This window comes from Thamnophis elegans, chromosome 1 (genome assembly GCF_009769535.1).
Source record: "Thamnophis elegans isolate rThaEle1 chromosome 1, rThaEle1.pri, whole genome shotgun sequence".
Taxonomy (NCBI): domain Eukaryota; kingdom Metazoa; phylum Chordata; class Lepidosauria; order Squamata; family Colubridae; genus Thamnophis; species Thamnophis elegans.
The window spans coordinates 1070065-1092865 of NC_045541.1; the positions used below are offsets into that span (position 1 = coordinate 1070065).

Here is a 22801-nt window from a genome sequence, read left to right on the forward strand (position 1 = left end):
TATCATGCTTTAATCCCATCCCCCTGCATATGAAGTGGAGAAGTCTTTATTATGTAAAGGGACTAGCTTGGCCTTCTGAATGGCCCATTGACAAAGTGGGGATGGATAGGAAGCTACAGGCAGCTACTCTGTCTTTTAAAACATGTTTCTTTCTTTTCATATCCAGAGAAATATTCTGCCTTTTCAATATTTCCTAGGATATTTCATTTTTCTGGGAGAGGGCTGGATGATAACTTCCCACACCTACTAGCTTCAAAAAAATTATTACAAAATGACAGTTTTGCTCTGCTGGCCAAATCTTCACTGGAAAGCTTCTCTCCCTGGACCGTTGTTTTTTCCAACTTAACAACAGAAGGAACAGGCTTCCTTTTGTTTATTTGACTCTCCAGGGTTAAGGAGACTCCCAGAATCATCCCTCAAGAAGATCCTCCGATCACAGCAACAGCCTGCAGCCTGCAAGCAATTTTAGAAGCCGAGCTACCAAGATAACTGGTGAGCTGAAGCTGGGAGGAAGGGTTGAAACCACGTCGGTGTTGGCTAAAACAGCAGTTTTTGAATTTATTTTTCAAATGGACAGTAAGCTCTGCCCTTCATTTCTGAAACAATTTATTTACAAGCTTATAGAGCCTCTCTTTGGTTACAGCTTCCCACTTCTTTTCGAAGTTTTGAATGCTATTTTGGAGACTTTTTTTACTATAAAACAACAGGGAGAGATAATTGCTAGAGGCAGCCAAAATAAGGAAGCATGGAATATTCTTTCGTTTGAAATATAAGGATAAAAGCTGTGGCTTTAATCTGCTACTTTTAAAATAATTAGTTGCTCCGTATTGTTTTGTTGTGGGTGGTTGAAATCTGTCGATATTTAATCAACCGGATTGGCTGAGAAAGAATTAACTGAATAAACAAGTAACACTCTCTGAACACTAGAGGGCGATGCGAGGATGCCTCATTCTAAACCGGTGTCGTTTATCAAACAGATCCTTGATCTGCCCTTGGAGACGTTTTGTCATTTTGTGAATTAGCCAAAATATATTAATCCTATAAATGATATTAAAATAAAACAAGAAACATAACCATGCACAGAAAATGAAGAAAATTATCAATCTACTGTGTCAACTTTGCAAATACGGGTAAAGCAAACAATCTAACGGTAAACCCAGAATATAAATATGACTTCAGCTCTGATGATGATGATGATGATGATGATGATGATGATGATGATGATGATGATGATGATGATATGAGTACATCCCTCCTCGCGCAACTGAAACAAGTGTATCAAGTAAATTCACAATTTTTAAGAGGTCAAGTTTGGGACTTTTGCTTTATGAACAAGGCTGAGAATTCTTCAAGAAAATAAGATATGATAGCTATTTCAGTAAGAGAAAATTTAATCAGGGAAGTTTTGCTTCAGACCACTTTACAATGCCTAACAAAACAACTTTGGGACTTTTTAAAATGATATAAATAAAGCTAAGAACTTCTTTAGGAAAGGACACTTGATAGACTCTCCTGTGAAGAAAAAGACGCTATTCTATGAAGATAAGCTGGAGGAAGTGATTTAAATAGGGTTTAATTAATTAGAATGGATTTTAAAAAAAATGATATATGAATTGTTAGAAAGCTTTAAGTTAGTTTTGTATGTATAAAATGAGTATGTATGTATATGTAGGTATGCCAGTCTTTATAAGTAATGCTGGACAATATTTTAAAGTTGGTAAAATATTATGGACTAGATTTGAAAACATGAGAATGAATGGTATATTATTCCCCACAACAAGGAAGCTGAGATGGTTAAAATGTTTCTTTTAGCCAAATAAGAGATTATATTTAATTTTGCCTCTAGTTCAAAATTGTTTTCAGAGTCTGTGTTTGCAGTGAGGAAAAAAAAATGAAACTTTGATTGTTTTTGTAAATTAGACAACCTTATTGTTATAGAAATGGCTTGTTCATATTGCTATGTAAAAACAAAATATTGTTACCTTTGTCTTTGCCAAACAGAGTCGGAAGTTGGTGCATTTTTTTCTTTTTTTCCCCCTTTATACTATACCCCTCTTTTTCCCTTCTCTTCTTACTTTTCCATTGGGTTTTTTTTCTTTATATTTTATACTTTGGTGAACTAATACAAAAGTTTTAATTTGAAAGAAAATTATTATAGAGACACATCAACAGAAGTCTCATCCAAATTATCTGATTATTCAATATTCCAACTTCTCATTCACACAGGCTAAATTAACCTGCTAAATCCCTGGTGGGAACAGATGTAACAGATTAACAGTGTTGGAAGGGATCTTATAGGTCATCTAGTCCAACCCCTGCTCAAACAGAAGATCCTACACCATTTCTGACAAATGGCACTCCAACCTCTTCTTCAAACTCTGGTAAAGCCCCCACAACTTCCGAAGGCAACTTCTGTTCCATTGGTTGATGGTTCTCACTGTCAGAAAATTTCTCCTTATTTCTAGGTGGAATCTCTCCTTGGTCAGTTTCCATCCATTCTTCCTTGTCTGGCCTTCAGGTGCTTTGGAAAATAGCTTGACCCCCCCTCCTCTCTGTGGCAGCCCCTCAAATATTGGAACATTGCTATCATGCCTCCCCTGTTCCTCTAATTCCCTCCTCTACTTTTTAGACAACAAAATTGTCATCTAGGTTGGTTGGGAACCTGTTTGATTTCTCACTTGGTGCAGAAATAATTTTCCAGTTGATATCAGGGTAATTGAAGTCCCCCATTACTATTGTAGTGTTTCCAACATATGTTTGTTAGTTGGTTGGCAAAAAGGTTATATATTTTTTCTGCTTGATTGGGTGGCCGATAGTCTACACCTATGGCCATGTCCTTCTTTTTTTCCCTTTATGTTGACCCTTATCCGTTCTAGGAGGTTTTCGTCTTTGGTTTCATGCAAAACTTTTTGTGCGCCAAACCAGCCATAATGCCGGCAGCAACTCAGGGCAGAGTCAGTCGTTTCCCAAAAACATTCTTCCCAGTCTTTGTGAGGTGCAAACCATCCCTTGTCAAAAGCCCATCGTGGAGGTAGTCCAAGAACAAGACTTTCCTTTCTTCATGGCTTCCTATGCCAAGTGGGCCCAAATTGTTTTACAATCCAGGAGATTTCCAACTCTCTAGCTCATCTCCCCAGCTCATTTATTCCACTCATTAGGATATGAATGAGTTTTATGGCTTAGAATATTTACCTGTCTTCAAATCAACTAGTGAACTTTCTTTCTCTTGCTCACTGGAAACTGAAAGAAAAATAAACAAATGAGCACTCACCAAATTTCTTTTCAATAAACCACATCTGGTTGAACACCTTCATCTGCAGGATCTTTCCTTTATAATGATCTTTCTTAAAAAGACCTTCCTTAAAAAGGTATTTTGCATCCCCAATAGCAGTCTCTTGAACCTCAGATAAAAACCAATCTCAAAAGAAATTCCTTTGAGGGACATGTTTCCATTGATCTGTATAGCCAAGCAGCAACTGGCGATAATAATTTAAAGGCAATTTATTGGGGTACCCTAATAAAGTGGGATCTCCCGATGAAAAGGGAGAACTTCGAGACTCACATTCCTTTTTATACTTAACAAAGAAAATGCAAGAGGAAAGGTGATTGGACAGGATAAAAGCAACCTCCTCCCCTTTGGTGTTATATATAGTCAAACGTGTTACATATTTGCATCCCATAAAATCACACATGTTCATTACAAAGAGATCTGACATCAGAAGGGGTGTAAATTATAAGGCAAAACTATCTAGACCCCTTCCAGTCAGGCTTCAGACCCGGTTACAGCACAGAAACCGCTTTGGTCGCATTGACCGATGATCTCTGGAGGGCCAGAGATGGAGGACATTCCTCCATCCTGGTTCTCCTCGACCTCTCAGCGGCTTTCGATACCATCGACCATGGTATCCTTCTGCGACGACTGCGGGAGGTGGGAGTGGGAGGCGCCGTGTTGCGGTGGTTCTCCTCCTACCTCTCGGACAGGTCGCAGTCGGTGTTAGTGGGGGGGCAGAGATCGTCCCCTAGGCCCCTAACTTATGGGGTGCCTCAGGGCTCGGTCTTATCCCCCCTACTATTCAACATCTACATGAAACCGCTGGGTGAGATCATTCGCAGGCACGGGATTAGATACCATCAATATGCGGACGATACTCAACTGTATCTGTCCGCCCCGTGCCAACTCAATGAAGCGGCAGACGTGATGAACCGCGGCCTCGAAGCTGTTATGGACTGGATGAGGGTTAACAAGCTCGTGCTCAACCCAGAAAAGACCGAGTGGCTGTTGTGTTTCCCTCCCAGAGATTCGACCAATATTCCATCACTCAGGCTGGGGGGTCAAATTCTACACCCCTCAGAGAGGGTTCGCAACTTGGGAGTCCTCCTGGACTCACAGCTATCGTTTGACCACCATTTAATGGCTGTGACCAGGGGGGCATTCGCCCAGGTTCGCCTGGTGCGCCAGTTGCGACCCTACCTGAATCGGGAGGCTCTCACAACAGTCACCCGGGCCCTTGTGACCTCTAGGCTGGAATACTGCAACGTGCTCTACATGGGGCTGCCCTTGAAGAGCATCCGGCGACTTCAGCTAGTACAGAATGCGGCCGCGCGAGTGATTGTGGGTGCACCTCGGTTCACCCGCATAACACCTATCCTCCGCGAGCTGCGCTGGCTACCTGTCGATCTCCGGATGCGCTTCAAGGTGTTATTAGTCACCTATAAAGCCCTACATGGCAGTGGATCTGGATACTTGAGAGACCGCCTTCTGCCAATTACATCCCTGCGACCAATAAGATCACATAGATTAGGCCTCCTCCGTATACCATCGGCCAGCCAGTGTCGGCTGGCAACTACAAGGAGGAGGGCCTTCTCAGTAGTAGCCCCGACCCTTTGGAACGAGCTCCCCGTAGAGATTCGCACCCTCGCCACCGTCCAGGCCTTCCGCACAGCCTTGAAGAACTGGCTCGCCCGTCAGGCCTGGGGACAAGGATAATTCCCCTCCCGAATGATGAATGTATGTTGTTTATTATTTTATTATATGTCTTATCTTAATGTCTGTATCTTCCCTTCCCCGATTTTATGTGAGCCGCCCTGAGTCCCCTCAGGGAAAAGGGCGGCCTACAAATATTAATAAATCTCTAAATCTCTAAAAGGTTGTTTAGATCTTCATGAAAGAGATAAACCAGACCCCAATTTGTACTAACAAACTTTTTCCTATCTGGAGCTAGTCTCCAGCCAGTTTATCTTTTCAGTTTAGGAATGTTAAAAGCTCTTCCTACATTCCAGTCTGTAATGAATATTATTTTAAGAGAGAGAAAATAAGTCAAATTAAAATACAAAGTAACTGTGTTAGTTGACAAATTACGAAAACCACATCATGTGCCCCTCAGGACCCCTGATATAAGAACCAAACTAAGGACTCATATCTAGGGACCAGGCCAGCAGTTGTGCTAATGTGTTCAATTGAAGGAGTGTGCTTGCCCATTCCAAATGCCATGGAGGATTTGCAGGAATTTAGACTGCTATTTTTCTACGAGGTTTGTGCTTTAATCAAGGAAAAGAGAACCCTGTTCAGTTATAAATATTTATGCAAGCATAACAATGCCCACAGAAAACAAAGAGAAATACATTTCTACTGATTCTAGGATTGATTTGCATTTTCAGGCATCTGCAATTATGTCCTCAATGATTCTTTTATCAGAAATGGAAAGAGATTCAGAATCTGTTTCAGCCACACAGAATTGTTATTAACATGCAACTTTCATTCTGAACTAAACCGGGTGCCTTATTCTTCTTCTGCTGCAGCTGTCATGATGCAGATACAAAGAGCTTCTTCCATCTTTGACCTTGCATTTCAAATGCAAAGTGGCTTATTTCACCACTGGCACAATAAATTCTTACTGGTTTAGCTGAATCAGTTTCAGAGGGAGGACAGATCTCAATGGCAGAATGGAGAACATTTGGGAACGATAGAGATGGAATGGAGACTGAGGAGCAGATCTTCACAGGCCCTCAAATACCAAGGGAAGGATGGAGGCTGTAGCTTCCCCAGGGGTTGCTTCTGGCATCCTTTCCCTGCTTTCATTGGCTGGTTAGCTTCTGGACAGACATCCTCTTGTGCCCCAGTTCTTGAAACTTTTTATCTGTACAATATGAATTTATAGGCCTATCTTTATGGATATTTTCCTCAGTACAGCAGATAGATTAGTATGCCAGCACATCTGTCACACTGTCCCCCGCTTTACTCCCACGAAAGAATGACCATAGATGTTCCCTAGATGCTAGAGAAAAAGGATTTTTACGGGGGAACTGGGGGCAGCACAAGCGAGGCAACCTCTGAGGAAAATCCAAGTGAAAAATCACATATTGAAAGCAATCCCCGTGTCCCAAATCCCTCCCCCCTTGGGAGCAGTCCAATCAGGTATCGTTCCGGTGTTTGGGGAAGCAGGTGCTTCTGGCAGGGCTGCCAAGTCTCTTCCCAGGTTCAGTGCCCTTGGAGGCAGGAGGAGGGCTCGGTTTGACACCTCTGGTTCCTGTTAATGTCCATGCTCCCTTATTTCCCACAACATTTCCCTTCTAAACTGAGGCATCAGCCCTGAAATGGAAAAGAGAAAGAAAAGAAAGGATTAGGAAATATGATCATCATTCAAGGACGTTTGGGCATCCTAGATTTTTCGGGATATTTGTGGTGGAAGGTTTGCAGGAGTTTTGGAGTCCAAATTACCCATTTGGACTGTGAGGAAGGGAAATGTTTCCATGCAATGAGATGTTGCACTTTTCTCTTGTGCTTTCCAGAGTCTTAATATTTCTTTCAAAAACTCTGCTGTTGTAACAATTTTGAAAATTAAAGATTATAGTTTTTGGAGTGAGGTGGATTATCAGTCATGAATAAATACAGTAATAGTAGCTAGGTTAAGTCTTACTTTAAGATACAACCCTCAAATTACTGCTTCTTTAAATAGCCTTATTTCAGTGATTTAGGACAATTTGCTCAGCAGCCTGAAGCTGCTTCCCATGTTGATACTAGTTAGAAATGAAGAAATCACAGGTTTCAAGCTTTGGCTATGATTCCAGCCACGTGTTTTGTCCGGCTGGTGATTACCAAAGGCCCTGATTAGTGGATTCCCTGCTTCTTTATCCCTCCTGTCTGCCAATGTCTTTTCTATTGAAATGAGCCAACCACATCAAATCATTATAGAACTGTACATTTGCAATTGACCTTCAAGGTTATCCAGTCTGACCCCACATTCGCTGAAAGACTTGTATCTCCCTATGGACGCTTCATTTGTCCAATGGTAGAGAAACATAATGCCATTATCCTACAAAGGGAAACGGCAAAACTCAGGCTAAAACCAACAATGTGTTCTTCCAGCAATTGGCTTTATACGCCTCATAAGGGGAGCTTCCATATGCCAAAAATGTTACTGGATTGTATAGCCCCATTCTCCCAGTGGCCAACGTAAGTAAAACACAACTCTCAATTTCCCTATTGCCTACCGTGACGGATTATATAAAACAGGAATGCTGTCCTCAGTTTTGAGACTTTTATGACCACATCAGTGTACTAAAGAACAAGGCGCTCATAAAAACTTCAGGTAGGCCCAGAAACTAGAACGGCTTCACGCCAATCAGTCCTATTCCAAGTACGAAACGATCCTACTCCGTATGGTGAGAGACCTAAGCCAAGTCCCAATCTTCTTGTCTTCCCCACCAGTTTCACCTTTAGGCTTTCTGACCGCAGCGCATCAGCCTTTGACTTCTACGGCTTTTGCCTCCAAAGGCTTTTTTGCATTTTTTCGTCTCGTGGGATATTTTGTGAGTGGGCCCTCAGCATTCATTTTCTCTAGATCTAGAAGCTTTCCCTCTTTCTGTAGTGATAGAGGGGAAAACACGTTATGAGGGGAGTTTAAATGGGCTGCAGAGGATGATAGAGGACAGGAAAGCCTGGAGGAACATTGTCCATGGGGTTGCGATGGGTTAGACGTGACTTCAGAACGAATGGCGTTGCCCCTAGCCTGCCTTTCTTAATGGACAGGTATTGTTTCATGCCCTGTCCTTAATCCCATTACCCGGAGGTGAAGTTCTTTCGTCCTGTGAATAGGCTGCCCACAAAATATCTGCTGGGGGCTGTTAAGAAAGACCGAGTCTGCTTTCTGTCTTTAAGAGCATAATTTCTCCCTTTGGGGAAATATAAAATTCTGCCTCTTAATATCCCCCAAAATATTTCATTCTTCTGGGGTGGGGGTGGGGGCTTCCCACAACAATATAACACAAGCCACTATTGCTCATATAATGGGAGCTGTTTGCTATATTCTGAGAGTTTGTTATTTAAGGCATATTGTCAACTAAATCTTACTGCTCTGAATCACAAAATTCTTATGATGAAGTTCCCCATAAGAAAAACTTGCCTGCTCTAATCTAAATGCCTTTTGAATAGAGATTTATGACTTCAGGTAGGATTTCACAACACAAATGTCAGTGAGCCTGTTATAAATTGCTTTTGGAATCCCCATTCTATCTTTTATTGGGCTTAGAGTATTTTTATCTGAAAGTGATAAATTTTCCTATAAGTGCTTTGTATGCTTCAATAATTACAAATATATGGAAGAGGTTTGTGCATGCAAGTTTCTGCATAGGTGTCTTTGTAAAAGCATATTCAGTAAAAAAAAGAAAGATAGAATGTACTGAACCATGAAATGTTACTGAAGAAAAATAATGTGCCAAATAATTTGATAAATGAGAGAGAGAGATAAAAATACATGTTAATATAGGTTTTTCAAGCACCAAGCATGGGCATAGGAGACAGATTTTATTTTCCACACAATTTTTGTCCTTTCTAGCCAAAAAAGCATTTATGCAGATTAATGCTCAAGTTTAAATTTTGCTTAAACGTGGATGAGCTACAGAGTTTATTTTACCAACTCTTCTTCCACTCTGGATGCTCAAATGTAAAATGTTCTAGGAAGCCCCTGGCTAGCAGGAAGATTAATTTGGTTCTGCGAGAAGCAAAAGACACCGGATGCTTAGATAATAGTGAAAATTAATGCAAGTCATATTAGTGGCTCAAACACTTAAAATGTTTAATTCTTAGAACTTATTCGGATAACAAATTTAATTTCAAATATTTCTATCCAGCAACTGGAGGTGAGGAAATATTTTCATTTTCTTTCTCCAATTTATAAAATTGATTCCTATGATATTGTTTTGAAGAATTGTGATGTTTTCTGTGATCATATAATATTGTGTAGGGCTTGATCTATTCTGCATCTGAGGCATTGTTCTGTGGAAGTGCTTTTCCAAATACTATTGGTGTTTAGTGTGCACCATGCATTGTTTTTATAATAATACCCTTTGGTATTCATTAAAGATTTCGTTACAAATTGTATTCGTTACAAATCGTTAAAAGATTTGTAGGTGTTCCCAGGCACGGGAGCCAGGAAGTTACAATCTTTCAAAGCCAATAGATTGTAGTCATTTTTTTATGCATTGGAAATGGGCCTCCGCTGTTGTTGTAGGATATACATACACATATACCGTATTTTTAGGAGTATAGCCTTTAGGAGGCTTCCAGAGTAATAGCAATAGCAATAGCAACAGCAGTTAGACTTATATACCGCTTCATAGGGCTTTCAGCCCTCTCTAAGCGGTTTACAGAGTCAGCACATTGCCCCCAACAACAATCCGGGTCCTCATTTCACCCACCTCGGAAGGATGGAAGGCTGAGTCAACCTTGAGCCGGTGAGATTTGAACCGCTGAACTGCAGATAACAGTCAGCTGAAGTGGCCTTCAGTACTGCACCCTAACCACTGTGCCACCTCGGCTCTTGGGGGCTGGGGAGGGCAGAAATGACCCCAAAACTGGCATGTTTGTTCAATTTTGCCCCCTCCCCGGCCCCCAGGAGCCTCCTAAAGGCTATGCATGCCCCCCCTTTTTTTTTTACAAAAAACAGGACCTATTTTCGCAAAAAACGTGCTGTTTTTGCTCATTTTTGTCCCCACCGCAGGAGCACTCAACAAGCCTCCTAAAGGTTATTAATGCCCTTTTTTTGAAAGAAAAAAAAGGAGGGGTTGCAAAAAAAGGGCCGTTTTTGGGAGGTCTGCAGAGTGCAAAAACTTTTTAAAAAAAATTTGCCTCTTCAAAATCTTGGTGCGTCTTATACTCTGAAAAATATGGTAGTTCTTTTTGAATGGCTTTTTTTTTGTTTTGAGTTTGATATTTTTACAACGGCAAAATAAACAATAACTCAAATTAATAAACTCAATAAAATAATTATCAGTTGTAATCAGCAAAAGGTAACCAGTATTATATAATTTTTATCACATTGCATAGCACCACCATGTTATTATGGGATTGCTATTTTGTTATTTTGTACAATTCAAAACAGTGTACATAATGGTCCCACCGATTCCCCCCCCCCCCCACAATAACCTCATTAGCTAAATTGGGCTGAGAGAGAACAGGCGGTCCAAAATCACTCAGCCTGGTTTCATGTCTCAAGAGAACCCACCAATCTGCCATTACATATAAAGATGGAGGTCATGTTGTCAGGTATCTTTTTAAAATGCCCATAGATTTCCTAAAAGAAAAGCAGTTTGTTGTCTCAGTAGCCAAGTTTTTAATCAATTGAAGAGGGATCATTTGGGAAACCATGGCAGAATCTATAATTTAATGCTGGGATATCCGACCACTTCAAACAAAGATGGAGCAAGGAATAATGATTATATATGTGGTTGCTTAAACCTACACTCATTATTAAGCTATCATGCTGCTGGAATGACACTCAGAAGCTGGCTGTAACAAAATATTTCCAGACATCAATAAATGTACAGGATTATGATATTCTTTCTCTTCCCGAAATACATCTCAAGTCTTAGGAGTTTTTTCCTTCAGTCTTCGTTCGGGGAAAATATCTTATTAATTAAATACTTGGAAACTACATCTGGTCAGAGGACAAAGGATTCTAGAACTGAACCACTGGCTAAAGGGTCGTCGTGCCCAAAAAACTTTGGATTCCTAAACCATGGTCTGCACTACGTCCATGACGGACTTTTGGCAAGGGATGGGGAGGCACCTCACAAAGACTAGGAAGAATGTTTTTAGAAAACAGCTGTCTCAACTAATCAGGAGAGCTTTTAACTAAAATTGAGGAGGGAGTGTGACCAATCTTTAGGCTCTCCAGGAACTAATTCAAAGAAAACACTCCTAGAAATCAAGTCAAATAAGGAGGTAAGGAGGGATGGAAGGAAGACAAACTCAAATGCCAAATAGGAGACATAGGAAACATACCTAAAGACCTCAAGCGTCTATATACAAATGCAAAACTTTGGGGAACCAACAGGGTGGACTTGAACTATTAACACATGAAGTTAGGTATGATATAGTTGGAATTACAGAAACCTGATGGGGCGAAACTCATGACTGGAACATACTGGCAGAATGATATAAACTGTTCAAAAAACCCAGATCCCATAAAAGGGGAGGTGGAGTTGCACTGTATGTAAAGGAACACTACATTGCTACAGTTCTATACGAAACCAAAGACAAAAACCTCCTGGAATGGATAAGGGTCAGCGTAAAAGGAAAAAAGAATGACGTTGCCATAGGCGTATACTATAGGCCACCCAATCAAGCAGAAAAAAATAGATGTAATTTTTGCCAATAAACTAACAAAAATATGTAGGAAACACACTATGACAGTAATGGGGGAACTTCAATTACACTGGCTTCAATTGGAAGACTAATTCTGCACTAAGTGACAAATTGAATAGGTTCCTAACAATGGAGCTGACACCTTTGTTGTTCAAAAGGTAGGAGGGAACTGGAGGCACAACCACACTGGACTTAATTCTTACAAACGGAGAAGAAGCGAGAGAGGGAGTTGAAATCGCAGGGGCCTTGGGTGAGAGTGACCATCTCATACTAGAATTCAACATAACGCAAACACAAGCAGTAGAAGATAATAATACTAAAGTCCTAGATTTTAACAAACCAGAGAGAACTTCAGGAAGATTTCTGGAATGAAAACCCTAAAGTGGAAAACAACTCAAGAAGCTTGAGAAACTCTAAGGCGAGGAATGGTATAACCTGTTTAGAGTCAGCCCAACAAAGAGGAGTTAAAGCACAAATGAAAGAGGAGACTAAATTTCTTTTAGCTTATTTTAAAATATGCTTGTTAAAGATTTATACCCTGTATTTGCTCTGGGAAGTCGGGGGGTGGATGGGGAGGTAAATATTTGTAAAAGCTTTTAAAATTTTCAATAAAAAAAAGAAGCTTGGGAAACTCTGAAAAGTACAACCATGAAAACAAACCACTGAAAAAGAAGAACGGGAAATCCAAGAAGAAATAAAGATCCCTCTTAACAAACCCAAAGACAAAAAGGAAAAGCCCAAAATATGGAAAGAGGAAGACACACAATTAAGGGCAGGATATCAGCAGGCAGCCAGAATCTTCAAAGGCGAAGACAGGAAAGCAAAAGGCTGGGAAGGAACAAAGATTTGGAACAAAAGTCAAAGATAATAAAAAAATGTTTATTGCAACATACAAATAACGAGGACAAAGAAAATCAAGGAGATCCACGCAGGCGCCTCCCTTCCTTTTGCAAACCACCTTGCAGAACAAGGAGATCAATCAGAGGCACGGGGCGTCGGCGCATGCGCAGAGACCGGGGGCTTCTGGTGCCGAAGGCGGGACGGAGGGCTTCTCGCAAAGGCTCCGCCCCTAATGCGCCATAGAGCTACTTCTTCATGCCGCTTCTTCAGACTTTCCTCCGTTCACTAAGCGGGGATTAGAATTGCCATAAGGATGAAACCACCGGGGTTTTCCCCCTACCCCTATTATTTGCAGGGGCCGATTAAAAAAAAAAGGGGCTTCAGGCGGGGCCGTGAAAGGGAGCAACGGAATCCCCGAGAGCGTCGATCTTCATCTCATACGTCTACAGCCCCGCGCATGCGCCCCCCCGGCAGCTGGCACGCGCGCGTGTTGCATGGAACCCGCAGAGCGCGCGCCGTTCGAACGGATCCCTCCGGGGCGCCTTTCCCCCCTCCTGCCCCGCGTGATGCGGCCCGCTGCGCTCCGGAGCCGCTCGGGCAACACGCCCGCCGAGCACATGGCGCAGGAACAGCGCCCGCAGCAGCCCGGGACCCCGTGGAAAGCGACGCGGCTGGCTTTGAGACGGCTGGCCGAGAGCCTGAAATGCGCCCTTTGGTAACGGAGGAAGGGGAGGGAGGGGAGGGTTTCGGGTGGGGAAGCCGAGCCGCCTTTGCTGGGTGGCCCTGCGGATGTTTCATGCCCCCGACTGCCCTGCGCCAATGGGCCGCGCTGTTTAGGGCAGTCTGTCTCAACCTTGGCGACTTTAAGTCCTGTGGACTTCAACTCCCAGAATCCCCCAGCCAGCTATGCTTTCCTTTCCTATGCTATGCTGGCTGGGGGAATTCTGGGAGTTGAAGTCCACAGGACTTAAAGTCGCCAAGGTTGAGAAAGACTGGTCTAGGCTTCCAACCTGAACGTCCTTAAGACTTGGGGACTTAATTCCCTCTGGTTGCAGACTTCATGGGCTGAGCAAAACTTCTCAATAACAAAAATCCAGGGAAATTAATGATTCGAGGCAGCATTTATATATGTATTCTTTTAAAAAAAATATGTTTTATTTTCATTTTCATTTCATACGATCACATATATACAGGGCGGGGCATAACCTTTTCCTAGGGGGTCACAGCAAGATCGACAGCAGTTTACAACTTCCGCGACACCTCATTTTAAAGCCCATAAAAAACTGAATTGAATGAGCTATTAAATGTTAAATTTGCTTTAAGAATGGCTGGAAAATTCGATTCGGAAGAACAAAGGATCATTGACAGAATAAAATGCATTGCCTTTCGAGAGGCTCGCGATGCTGGAGCCAGATCTCAATTCGCCAGATCTCAATCCGGCAGAGAACATTGGGGCCATAATTAAGGATGAAGTGGAAGCTCTGATGATTCAGGAGCAAGGTCAAAATCGATATTCGGTTGAAACTTTGAGAATGAATTTGGAAACTGTGTTGAAAAATCTGGAAAATCGAACGGAACTGTTTGAAGATTTGTTGTGTTCTTATCCACCTCGTTTGAATGCTGTTCGAAGGGCTAATGGTGGTCATACTGACTATTAAATCGTGTCAATAAACTCAGTTTTTGATGGGCTTTCGAATGGTGTATGAATTATTTGTGTTGTTATTACAAGTGTTGCTGTGACCCCCTAGGAAAAGGTTATGCCCCGCCCTGTACTGTGCCTGACTGGGGTCATATAACATTGAGCAATAAACGCAGCCTTCCTTGTCAAAAACACTCCCCAAAATACAAAACCAATATAGCACTTCGACCCTCCATACACCCTTCCTTTCGCCCCCCCCCCCCAACATTCCCCTCTACCCTACCTCCCCTCCCCCTCTATCACTCCTCTCTCCCGGTACACTCCCTCCCTTCCTTCTCCCCCTCCTTCCGATCCTCTCTCCCACCCTCTCTACCCCTCCCTCTTCTTTCCCTCTGCTGAAGAGGGAGCAGAGCATTTATATGTATTGGCCCACTCCAGCCTTTGCTGGCTCTACATAAAATGTTAAACTTTAAAACAAAACCAAGTGGCAGGGAATTTATCTGGCAATTAGTGGATCGGGATGTTTTTGTTTGTTTTTTTCGCTTTAGTTTTTTTTTTTTTTCAGTGTTGACTCCCGGACGAGTCTTTGAAATTTCCAGGGCAAGGTTTTCTGGAAGTGCTTTGCCATCGTCTCCCCCTTGAACCAAAACATAAAGTGAAATCGAAGAGATGCTCTTCTCCCTGTTTCTGGCCCTGCCTCTCAACCACCGCACCAGACTAGCTCTCAATTTTGCAAACAGAATTATTTCCTTTTAGATACGGTTCTCCTTGAAAACGGGAGTTTGCAATTGTAGATGGGGTTACTGTTATTGAATCTATTCCATAAATTAGGGGATTCCTTAAATATAGACGTTTTCACTTATATTCAAAGGGTAATTTTCTTTGGAGGGATGTTAATGTGTTGTGGCTTCCTCTCTTATAGGTTTCCCAGATAACACTTACTTTCTTGGCACTGGTCATCCTTCCTCAATATAGAGCCCATCAGACGAATTAGGAATTGCAGTCAACTATCCTGCCAGGTTATAAAGGCTGACCTGGGTGTTACTCTAGAGCAGAGATTCTCAGACTTTTTAAACTGGGCCAATTCACAGTCCCTCAGACTGTTGGGGGGCTGGACCAGCTGGGTGGGCATGGCTAGGTGGGCATGTGACTAGGTGGGCATGGTGGGTGGGCATGTGATGGTGGGCATGGCCAATTTAGCAGTTCAAACAATGCATACAAATTAAACTTCAATTTGCTCCTGCGGTGGAAAGCAGGTTAGGGAAGGGATGTGGCTGTCTTGGGATGTGTATGAGGGATGTGTGTGTGTGTGTGTGTATTTCCTCCTCTCTGAAGGCCAGGGAGCCAAAAAATGGGCCCGTTTTTGGCCTCCAGAGACCCGCTTTTTGGCCTCCCTGCCCTCCAGAAGGCAGGTGGGGGCCAGCGGATGGGAAAGACGATGTGGGCAGATGAGCCTTGTCCCGCTCTGGCTGGATCACAGTAATATTGCAGAATGAATAAAGGATTTCAACACTGCTTTGCACAGTTGAAGGTAGCATTCCCTTAAAATCTTGTTATCGAAGTTGCCCTGAATATCCATGGATCCTGATTCTTTGGTCGCAACCCTTCCAGAACCAGACAAGAACCTGTAGCTTCTTATCAGCGCATTTAAAGACAGCCTCGTTCCAGTTTCCCCTCATGCTGTAAAGCACTGGAATAAGTTACAGCTAGGGAAGTAGCCCCCCTGTTAATGTCTGCTTCCCTTTGTGCAGAAGCCCTTTTGATAGTTGTATAACACTCTTGAAATTTACCAAACAAATACCGTGAGGAATAACTTGAACAATGCTGTAATTAGTTATTGATTGTAAGACAGAAGATGCTTCACTTTCTGGGTTTTCTTAATAATTAGGAAACCAATATGCTGCAGTGTATTAATCTGATATATAATCTTTATTTGCAGCTGTGCTTCTAAATTCTGTATATTCCCTTGAAGGATTTTGAAAAAGTTAAAATAATTAAAAAATAATTTTTAAAAAGGGCTGTGGGGGGGGGGGGGGTGGCAATGTGCCCATCTGCTCAATATGGTGGGAGGTTAGAAGGAGGAGTAGCAAATAATTTAGCTGCTCTGCCACTACCAAATGGGTGTTTTGTATGGCAATCGGATTACTGAGCCCATAAGATGGTTTCAAAATTTCAGATGTGCTCCAACCTAAAAAGATGAGGATCCCTGATCTATTTCAAACAGTTAAGAAATCTAATGGATTTGATGTGCCTTGATGCAACCAAACAAAGCTGTAATTATTGTAAATCTACTTGCTTCTGCTTTAAAAGGAAGCTTAAACTGTCCTCTAGATTCTAAAAACACACCCATGGGATTGGCAGCCCATCCTTGATTCCACAATGCTAGCCATGTTTTTCTGCATTGAAGGTGGGATTCTTAACATGTCCCAAGAGGCAGAGACAGCTACCTAGAGTGAGGTTATTTGAGTAAGGAAAGATGAACACATTTTTCATGGTACATTTTTTTATGTTTATGTAGAAGAAAGAGTGTTTACATAGCTTGTTTATCTTGATATTATTTACCTTGAAGATGCAATGAAAATGTATCCATTCTAATATTTAGGACAGAAATAACTCAATTCCATTTATTCTCTTCTTCGCAGTACTAACATTCTGAAGAAACCTGTGAACCTAAGAAGTTGTGGACATGTCTTCTGTCTGTGAGTCATGATGTAATTCTAAGGGAGATGAAGGGTTCAACAATGTGAAAAATAAATGATAGTTATAAAGTTTTTCCCAAACTTGCCTATTTTGATCATGGATTCGAGAGAAAGGAATTATAAGAGAATAAAGAGGCACACAATGGGGAATACACATCAAAAAGATGTGCTGGCAATCTTTAGCACATTCTGGACTGGAAGCTGGAAGTACATTATGCAAACAGTCAAGTATATTACTCATTGTGTCCCTGTTTACTGTCTTGTAATCTCTTCCTCTTCAGTCTGCTCTGTGAAAGTGGGGGCAGGGGTGGGGGAAGAAACACCCCCCCACACACAAGCAATTTCTATAAGTAATCTCTTATGCCTGACCCGTTTTTCGCCACATTGCTTTCAATCTATATTCTCTATTGAATAGACTAGAACAACAGAGTTGGAAGGGACCTTGGGGGTCCTCTAGTCCAAACCCCTACCTAGACAGGAAACCCTATACCATTTCAGACAAATGGTTATCCAATCTCTTCTTAAAAACCTCTAGTGTTGGAGCATTCACAATTTCTGGAGGCAAGTTGTTCCACTGATTAATTGTTCTAACTGTCAGGAAATTCCTCCTCTGTTCTAAGTTGCTTCTCTCCTTGATGAGTTTCCACCCATTGCTTCTTGTTCTGCCCTCAGGTGCTTTGGACAATAGCTTGACTCCCTCTTCTTTGTGGCAACCCCTGAGATATTGGAAGACTTCCATCATGTCTCTCCTAGTCCTTCTTTTCATTAAATTAGACCTACCCAGTTCCTGCAACCCTTCTTCATATGTTTTAGTCTCCAGTCCCCTCATCCTCTTTGTTGCTCTTCTCTGCCCCCTTTCTAGAGTCTCCACATCTCTTCTACATCGTGGCCACCAAAACTGAATGCCGTATTCCAAGTGTGGCCTTAACCAAGGCCTTATAAAGTGGTATTAAGACTTCACGTGATCTTGATTCTATCCCTCTGTTTATGTAGCCTAGAACTGTGTTGGCTTTTTTGGCAGCTGCTGCACACGGCTGGCTCCTATTTAAATGGTTGTTCACTAGGACTCCAAGATCCCCCTCACAGTTACTACTATTGAGCAACGTATCACCTATACTGTACCTGTGCATTTCGTTTTTCTTGCCTAAATGTAGAACCTTACTTTTTTTTACCATTGAATTTCATTTTGTTAGATAGTGCCCAATTTTCAAGTTTGTAAAGATCCTTCTGTATCTTGAGCCTGTCTTCTGGAGTGTCGGCTATTCCTGCCAGCTTGGTGCCATCTGCAAATTTGATGAGTTCCCCATTTATACCCTCATCCGAATTATTGATGAAGATGCTGAAGAGTACTGGGCCTAAAACAGAGCCTTGGGGTCCTCCACTGCATACTTCCCTCCATGTAGATGCAGTTCCATTGAGGACTACACGTTGGGTGCGGTTGGTCAGCCAATTACGAATCCATCTGATGGTGATGCTGTCTAACCCACATTCTTCTACTTTATCTAGTAGTAGGTTATGGTATACTTTATGAAATGTCTTACTGAAGTCCAAATAAATTATTTTTCTTCTTCATTGGTATTGTGCTAGACTGGGCTTTTATAATCTCACTTTTCAAAATTTCCCAAGCTTCTTGAGTTGTTTTCCACTTGAGGATTCTCATCCACGGAATCCTTACCAAGCTCTCTCTAAGTTTATTGAAATTACTTTCTTAAAGTCCACGATTCTAGTTTGACTTTGTTCTACTACTTGTGTTTGCATAATGTTGAATTCCAATATTGCATGATCATTTGCTCCCAAGGTTCCTATAGCTTCAACATCTTCTATCATTTCCTCTCTGTTAGTGAGAATTAAGTCCATAATGGCTGATCCCCTTGTTCCCCTCTCTACCTTTTGGGAAACAAAGTTGTCTGCTAAGTTTGTTAGGAACCTGTTAGATCTTCCACTTGGTGCAGAGTTTGTTTCCCAGTTGATGTCAGGGTAGTTAAAATCTCCCATTACTATTGTGGTGTGTTTCCTACATACCTTAGTTAGCTGACTAGCAAAAAGTTCATCTACTTCCTCTGTTTGGTTGGGTGGCCCGTAGTATAGACCTATGGCAATGTCATTCTCCCCCCACCCCACTTTAATATTGACCCAAATGCATGCAAGATAATGTTCATCATTGTTGTGTTCTATTTCTGTAGATATGTAGTTATTTCTTATATATAGTGCAACTCCACCTCCTCTTTTATTTGGTCTATTTCTTTTAAATAATTTAAGTTCTTCTAGCTGTGTGTTCCATTTGTGGGTTTCATCCCACCAAGTTTCTGTAATGGCAATAATATCATATCTTCCCTCGTTTACTTATATTTTTAATTCACCCTGTTTATTCCTCATATTCTGTGCATTGGTCCATAGACATTTGAGTCTATTTTGATTGACCCTGTGTTTACTGTCTACATAACCTGTGTTATGCCTGACTGCTCCTTGTATGATTCGTGAACATGGAATAGCACTTACTATTAAATGCTTGGTTTTGCTTGACAGCAGGGCTGATAATCTTCCCGCAGAAACATCTATGTTACATTCACTGATAACCCTATGAATTTTAGATTGCTGGGGACAGAAATGTTCTGTATCAATTAATTATCTTTCCCCACTGTTCAGTTTAAATGTTTATCCGGAAAAATCTGTGAATTTAATGCCAAGTAACCCAGTCCTGTTCTTGGATGGATGCAAGCCATCTCTTTCGTACAGCTTTTCATTGGACCAGCTGCAGGGATCATGACTAATAAAACCAAGGCCTTCCCTTTTACACCACTCCCTTTAGCTACATATTAAACTCCGCTACACGCTGGTTCATACCCCAAGCTCTGGAAATCATTCTGCACAGAAGGTACATCTTTTGGGGACAGATCATTTGTGCCAAGATGTATAATAGCATCAACATCACAGTCCTTACTTGCATTCTTGACTATCTTAAGAATACGCCTCTTGTCTCTGCTGGCAGTAGCACCTGGCAGACACCTGACCTCTTTTAAAACCTCCATATCCTTTCCTAAATTTACATCCCTTACGATTGAATCACCAACCAGAAGGTGACTTCTCTTTTTGCATTCCTTGATCTTCTTGTGCGACTGAAGTGTGATACCTGGGTTCCAATTTTGCCTTTCCAAAGAACGTTCTTCATTTTGGACCACGATCCCCTGCTTATTTGAGTCATCATTATCACAACTACCTCGACCTGTCTCTTTAGTGTCCCCATTAGGTTCAGCAAGGGCGCTATTTCTGTAATGCTGGGTCACAGCAAAAGCTTTGTGTTTATGGCTCACAGCTCTCACCCTGCCAGATCCCACGGTCGACCAGACTGCTCTTCTCCTGCGGGATCTTTGTGGCAGAGGGGCTGATAGTGTGGCATCTCGACTCTTGAGATGATATATGTTTGATACATGTAACCATTGTTAAATACTGAGTAATACGAAATGAATCCAGTTTCCTAACCTGTTAGCAGCTGAGTCAACATTGTTTATAATGATATGAAATATCAGAAATAGAATTTCGGAGAACCTTGTCTGATTTGTTTAGACTACAGTGAGTTTCCTATTTGAATCAGGGATTGTAATTATCATTAACTGATTCATATAAACATAAGCAAGTATGAAGCTAGCTTTTTTGACATTTTTGGTTATGGATAGCCCCAGTTAATCCTGGTAACACAGAAAGATAAAACTTATAGTCCAGAAAGTGGGAGTATGCAAAAGTTAATGCCACTGTCTTTTTTCTCTATAATTTTTCTTACTTGTGCATTTTGTTCTAAATTACACTTTGGTGTGATGTATGAACATAGACTGTGTATCAAACTATTAACCTATACAAGCTATCAGTGAAGACTTCCGCATTTTAAGTGTACTGTAAACAATTGTCTTGTTCTTATGTATTTCTAAGATAAAGACCTCTTCAACCATGTGTTAGAAATAGTTGTTTGTTATCCAGGTGTAGTTTTCCCCACATGAAATCATATTTATATTTTTCAGAACTTGTGTAGGCAATTGTGTTGGCGCAGCTTGCCCAATATGTCAGGTGCCAATCACTAAACAGGATGTGAAAATAAACAGGAAACTGGACAACATCATCAAACTCTACAGCAAATTGCAAACTCTGCAGGACAAGGACTTCTCAGGTAAATGAAATAATACTTTTTGAAACCTGGAATTATGTAGCTTGAAAGAACAAAAACTCTTTTCCACTATATATTTAAAATGGAGTGTAATTAATATACATCTTGGTGTCATTTTTGTATAACTGGTCATTTTTGGTGGTGCTGCTGTTATTATTATTGTTATCCTTGCGATGGTGACATTGTTTGATGGAGGCATTCCTTCTTTTTAGAGGGAGGCATCAGAATATCATTTTAATATGGGTTGTTGTGCATATAGGTAAATAACAATAAACCTTATCTTTTCATCTCATTTTATCTAACTAAAATCTTATTGGTCTGATGTTTACTAACATTTTCCCTTCTGAAAATGTGTAGACAACTGTATCGGCACAGCTTGCCCAATATGTGGGAAGAATGAAGTGGCAGAAACACTGGCATTCACTAGGAGTTCGACCCCTACAAATAAATACCAGCATTCTGAAAGGCTCAGGATGCTGGAGTTCACTGGCATTTTTGCCGGATTTGAGGTTGTTCATCCAGTGGGTGGCACAGGGGTGAGGGGAAATCCCTTGGTGCACTGGGGAAACAGACCTCAAATCCAACATCCCTCACTTGCAAACTTCCCTGTCGGCATCTACATTGACTTTTGGGGTAAGTCAGTGGTTCCCAAACTTGGCAACTTTAAGACTTGTGGACTTCAACTCCCAGAATTCTCCAGCCAGCAGAGCATCTGTAATACGGTAATGTTGGGGGAGGGAAGGCTAGCAACTAGCAAAGAGAAACCCTCTTGGCTTCCCTTTCTCTGCTGGCCTTCCTAGCCTTCCCTCTTCTAGCACATTAGCATTTGGATGCTATGCTGGGGGAGAGAAGGCTGGTGATTAGGCAGGGAAGAAAAACCACCAGGATTTCTGCTTCCTAGTGGTAGCCTTCTGTCAGATCCCTAAAAGTGAGACTGCCATTCAATTGGGAGGAGGGGGGGACATGGAGTTAAATCACTAGCTGTACCTGTAACAACTGAGTTTTACAACTGAGTTTCCTGTCACCGGAAGACTGAAGGTCCCAGCACCTCTGAAGGGATGTTTATGATGGCCATGTGGGATATCTTACTTTAATGTCTAACTAGAGATAGCCATGGGAACGCATGTTTTATTCTACTCTCAGGGCAGAAGAGTTAAGGAAGCATCTTCACACTTGTGTATTGGTCGGAATCTGCATTCGGACAAAGGGGAGGGGTCATTATCAGCTTAATCCCATTTGCATGGCCTAAAGGTTTTCAGATGCTGCTTTGCCTCTAATGGTTTTCCATCCTGCTTGATTAAAGGATCCTTTTGAAATAATCCGTTTCAAGAGTCTTTACTTTCTTAAGTTAGGAGAGGAGCTATTACACCTTCACTCCCCCAGTGACAGCTGCAATACACTTGTGTTATTCTGCCACGTGGCCCAGCAATGGAATAGCTTGTACCTCCTTCTGCACCGCAATTTGAGTTCTGAAGAACTTCCAAAAGATTAACAATCAATAGCAGGGGTGGAGACAGGGCCCAAGCGACAGGATCCAAAAGGGTGAGAAACAGAGCATGTGGTTGGTTTTTCAGGTGGGATGGGGAAGTATTGGAAGAGTAGAGAGAGTGGGCTTGTGTCTGCATTAGAGTCTCCCCCACCCCTGAGGCACTCATATTCCACTTAATAAAACGAATACATAGAGCAGAGATGGGGACACAATATGTGAAGCAGTTCACTTAAACACCGCCACCCCCGAAATTCGCCCACAATGGGGCGACTCCATTACAATTTCCTGCCTTGTTTTCGTTGACTGTTTTTCCATCATCCAGCTCATGCCAGTT

General features: G+C 41.8%; 1 protein-coding gene across 1 annotated transcript in view; it reads left to right on the forward strand.

The window, feature by feature from the left end:
* The first annotated feature begins 12934 nt into the window (after window positions 1-12934).
* Window positions 12935-22801, forward strand: part of BARD1 (BRCA1 associated RING domain 1) — a 39685-nt gene continuing 29818 nt past the window's right edge. Inside the window, exons 1-3 of the mRNA XM_032211741.1 lie at window positions 12935-13199; window positions 16766-16822; window positions 20836-20981. Coding sequence (XP_032067632.1) covers window positions 12979-13199; window positions 16766-16822; window positions 20836-20981 — 424 coding nt within the window. The 5' untranslated portion in view covers window positions 12935-12978. The remainder of the gene's footprint in view (window positions 13200-16765; window positions 16823-20835; window positions 20982-22801) is intronic.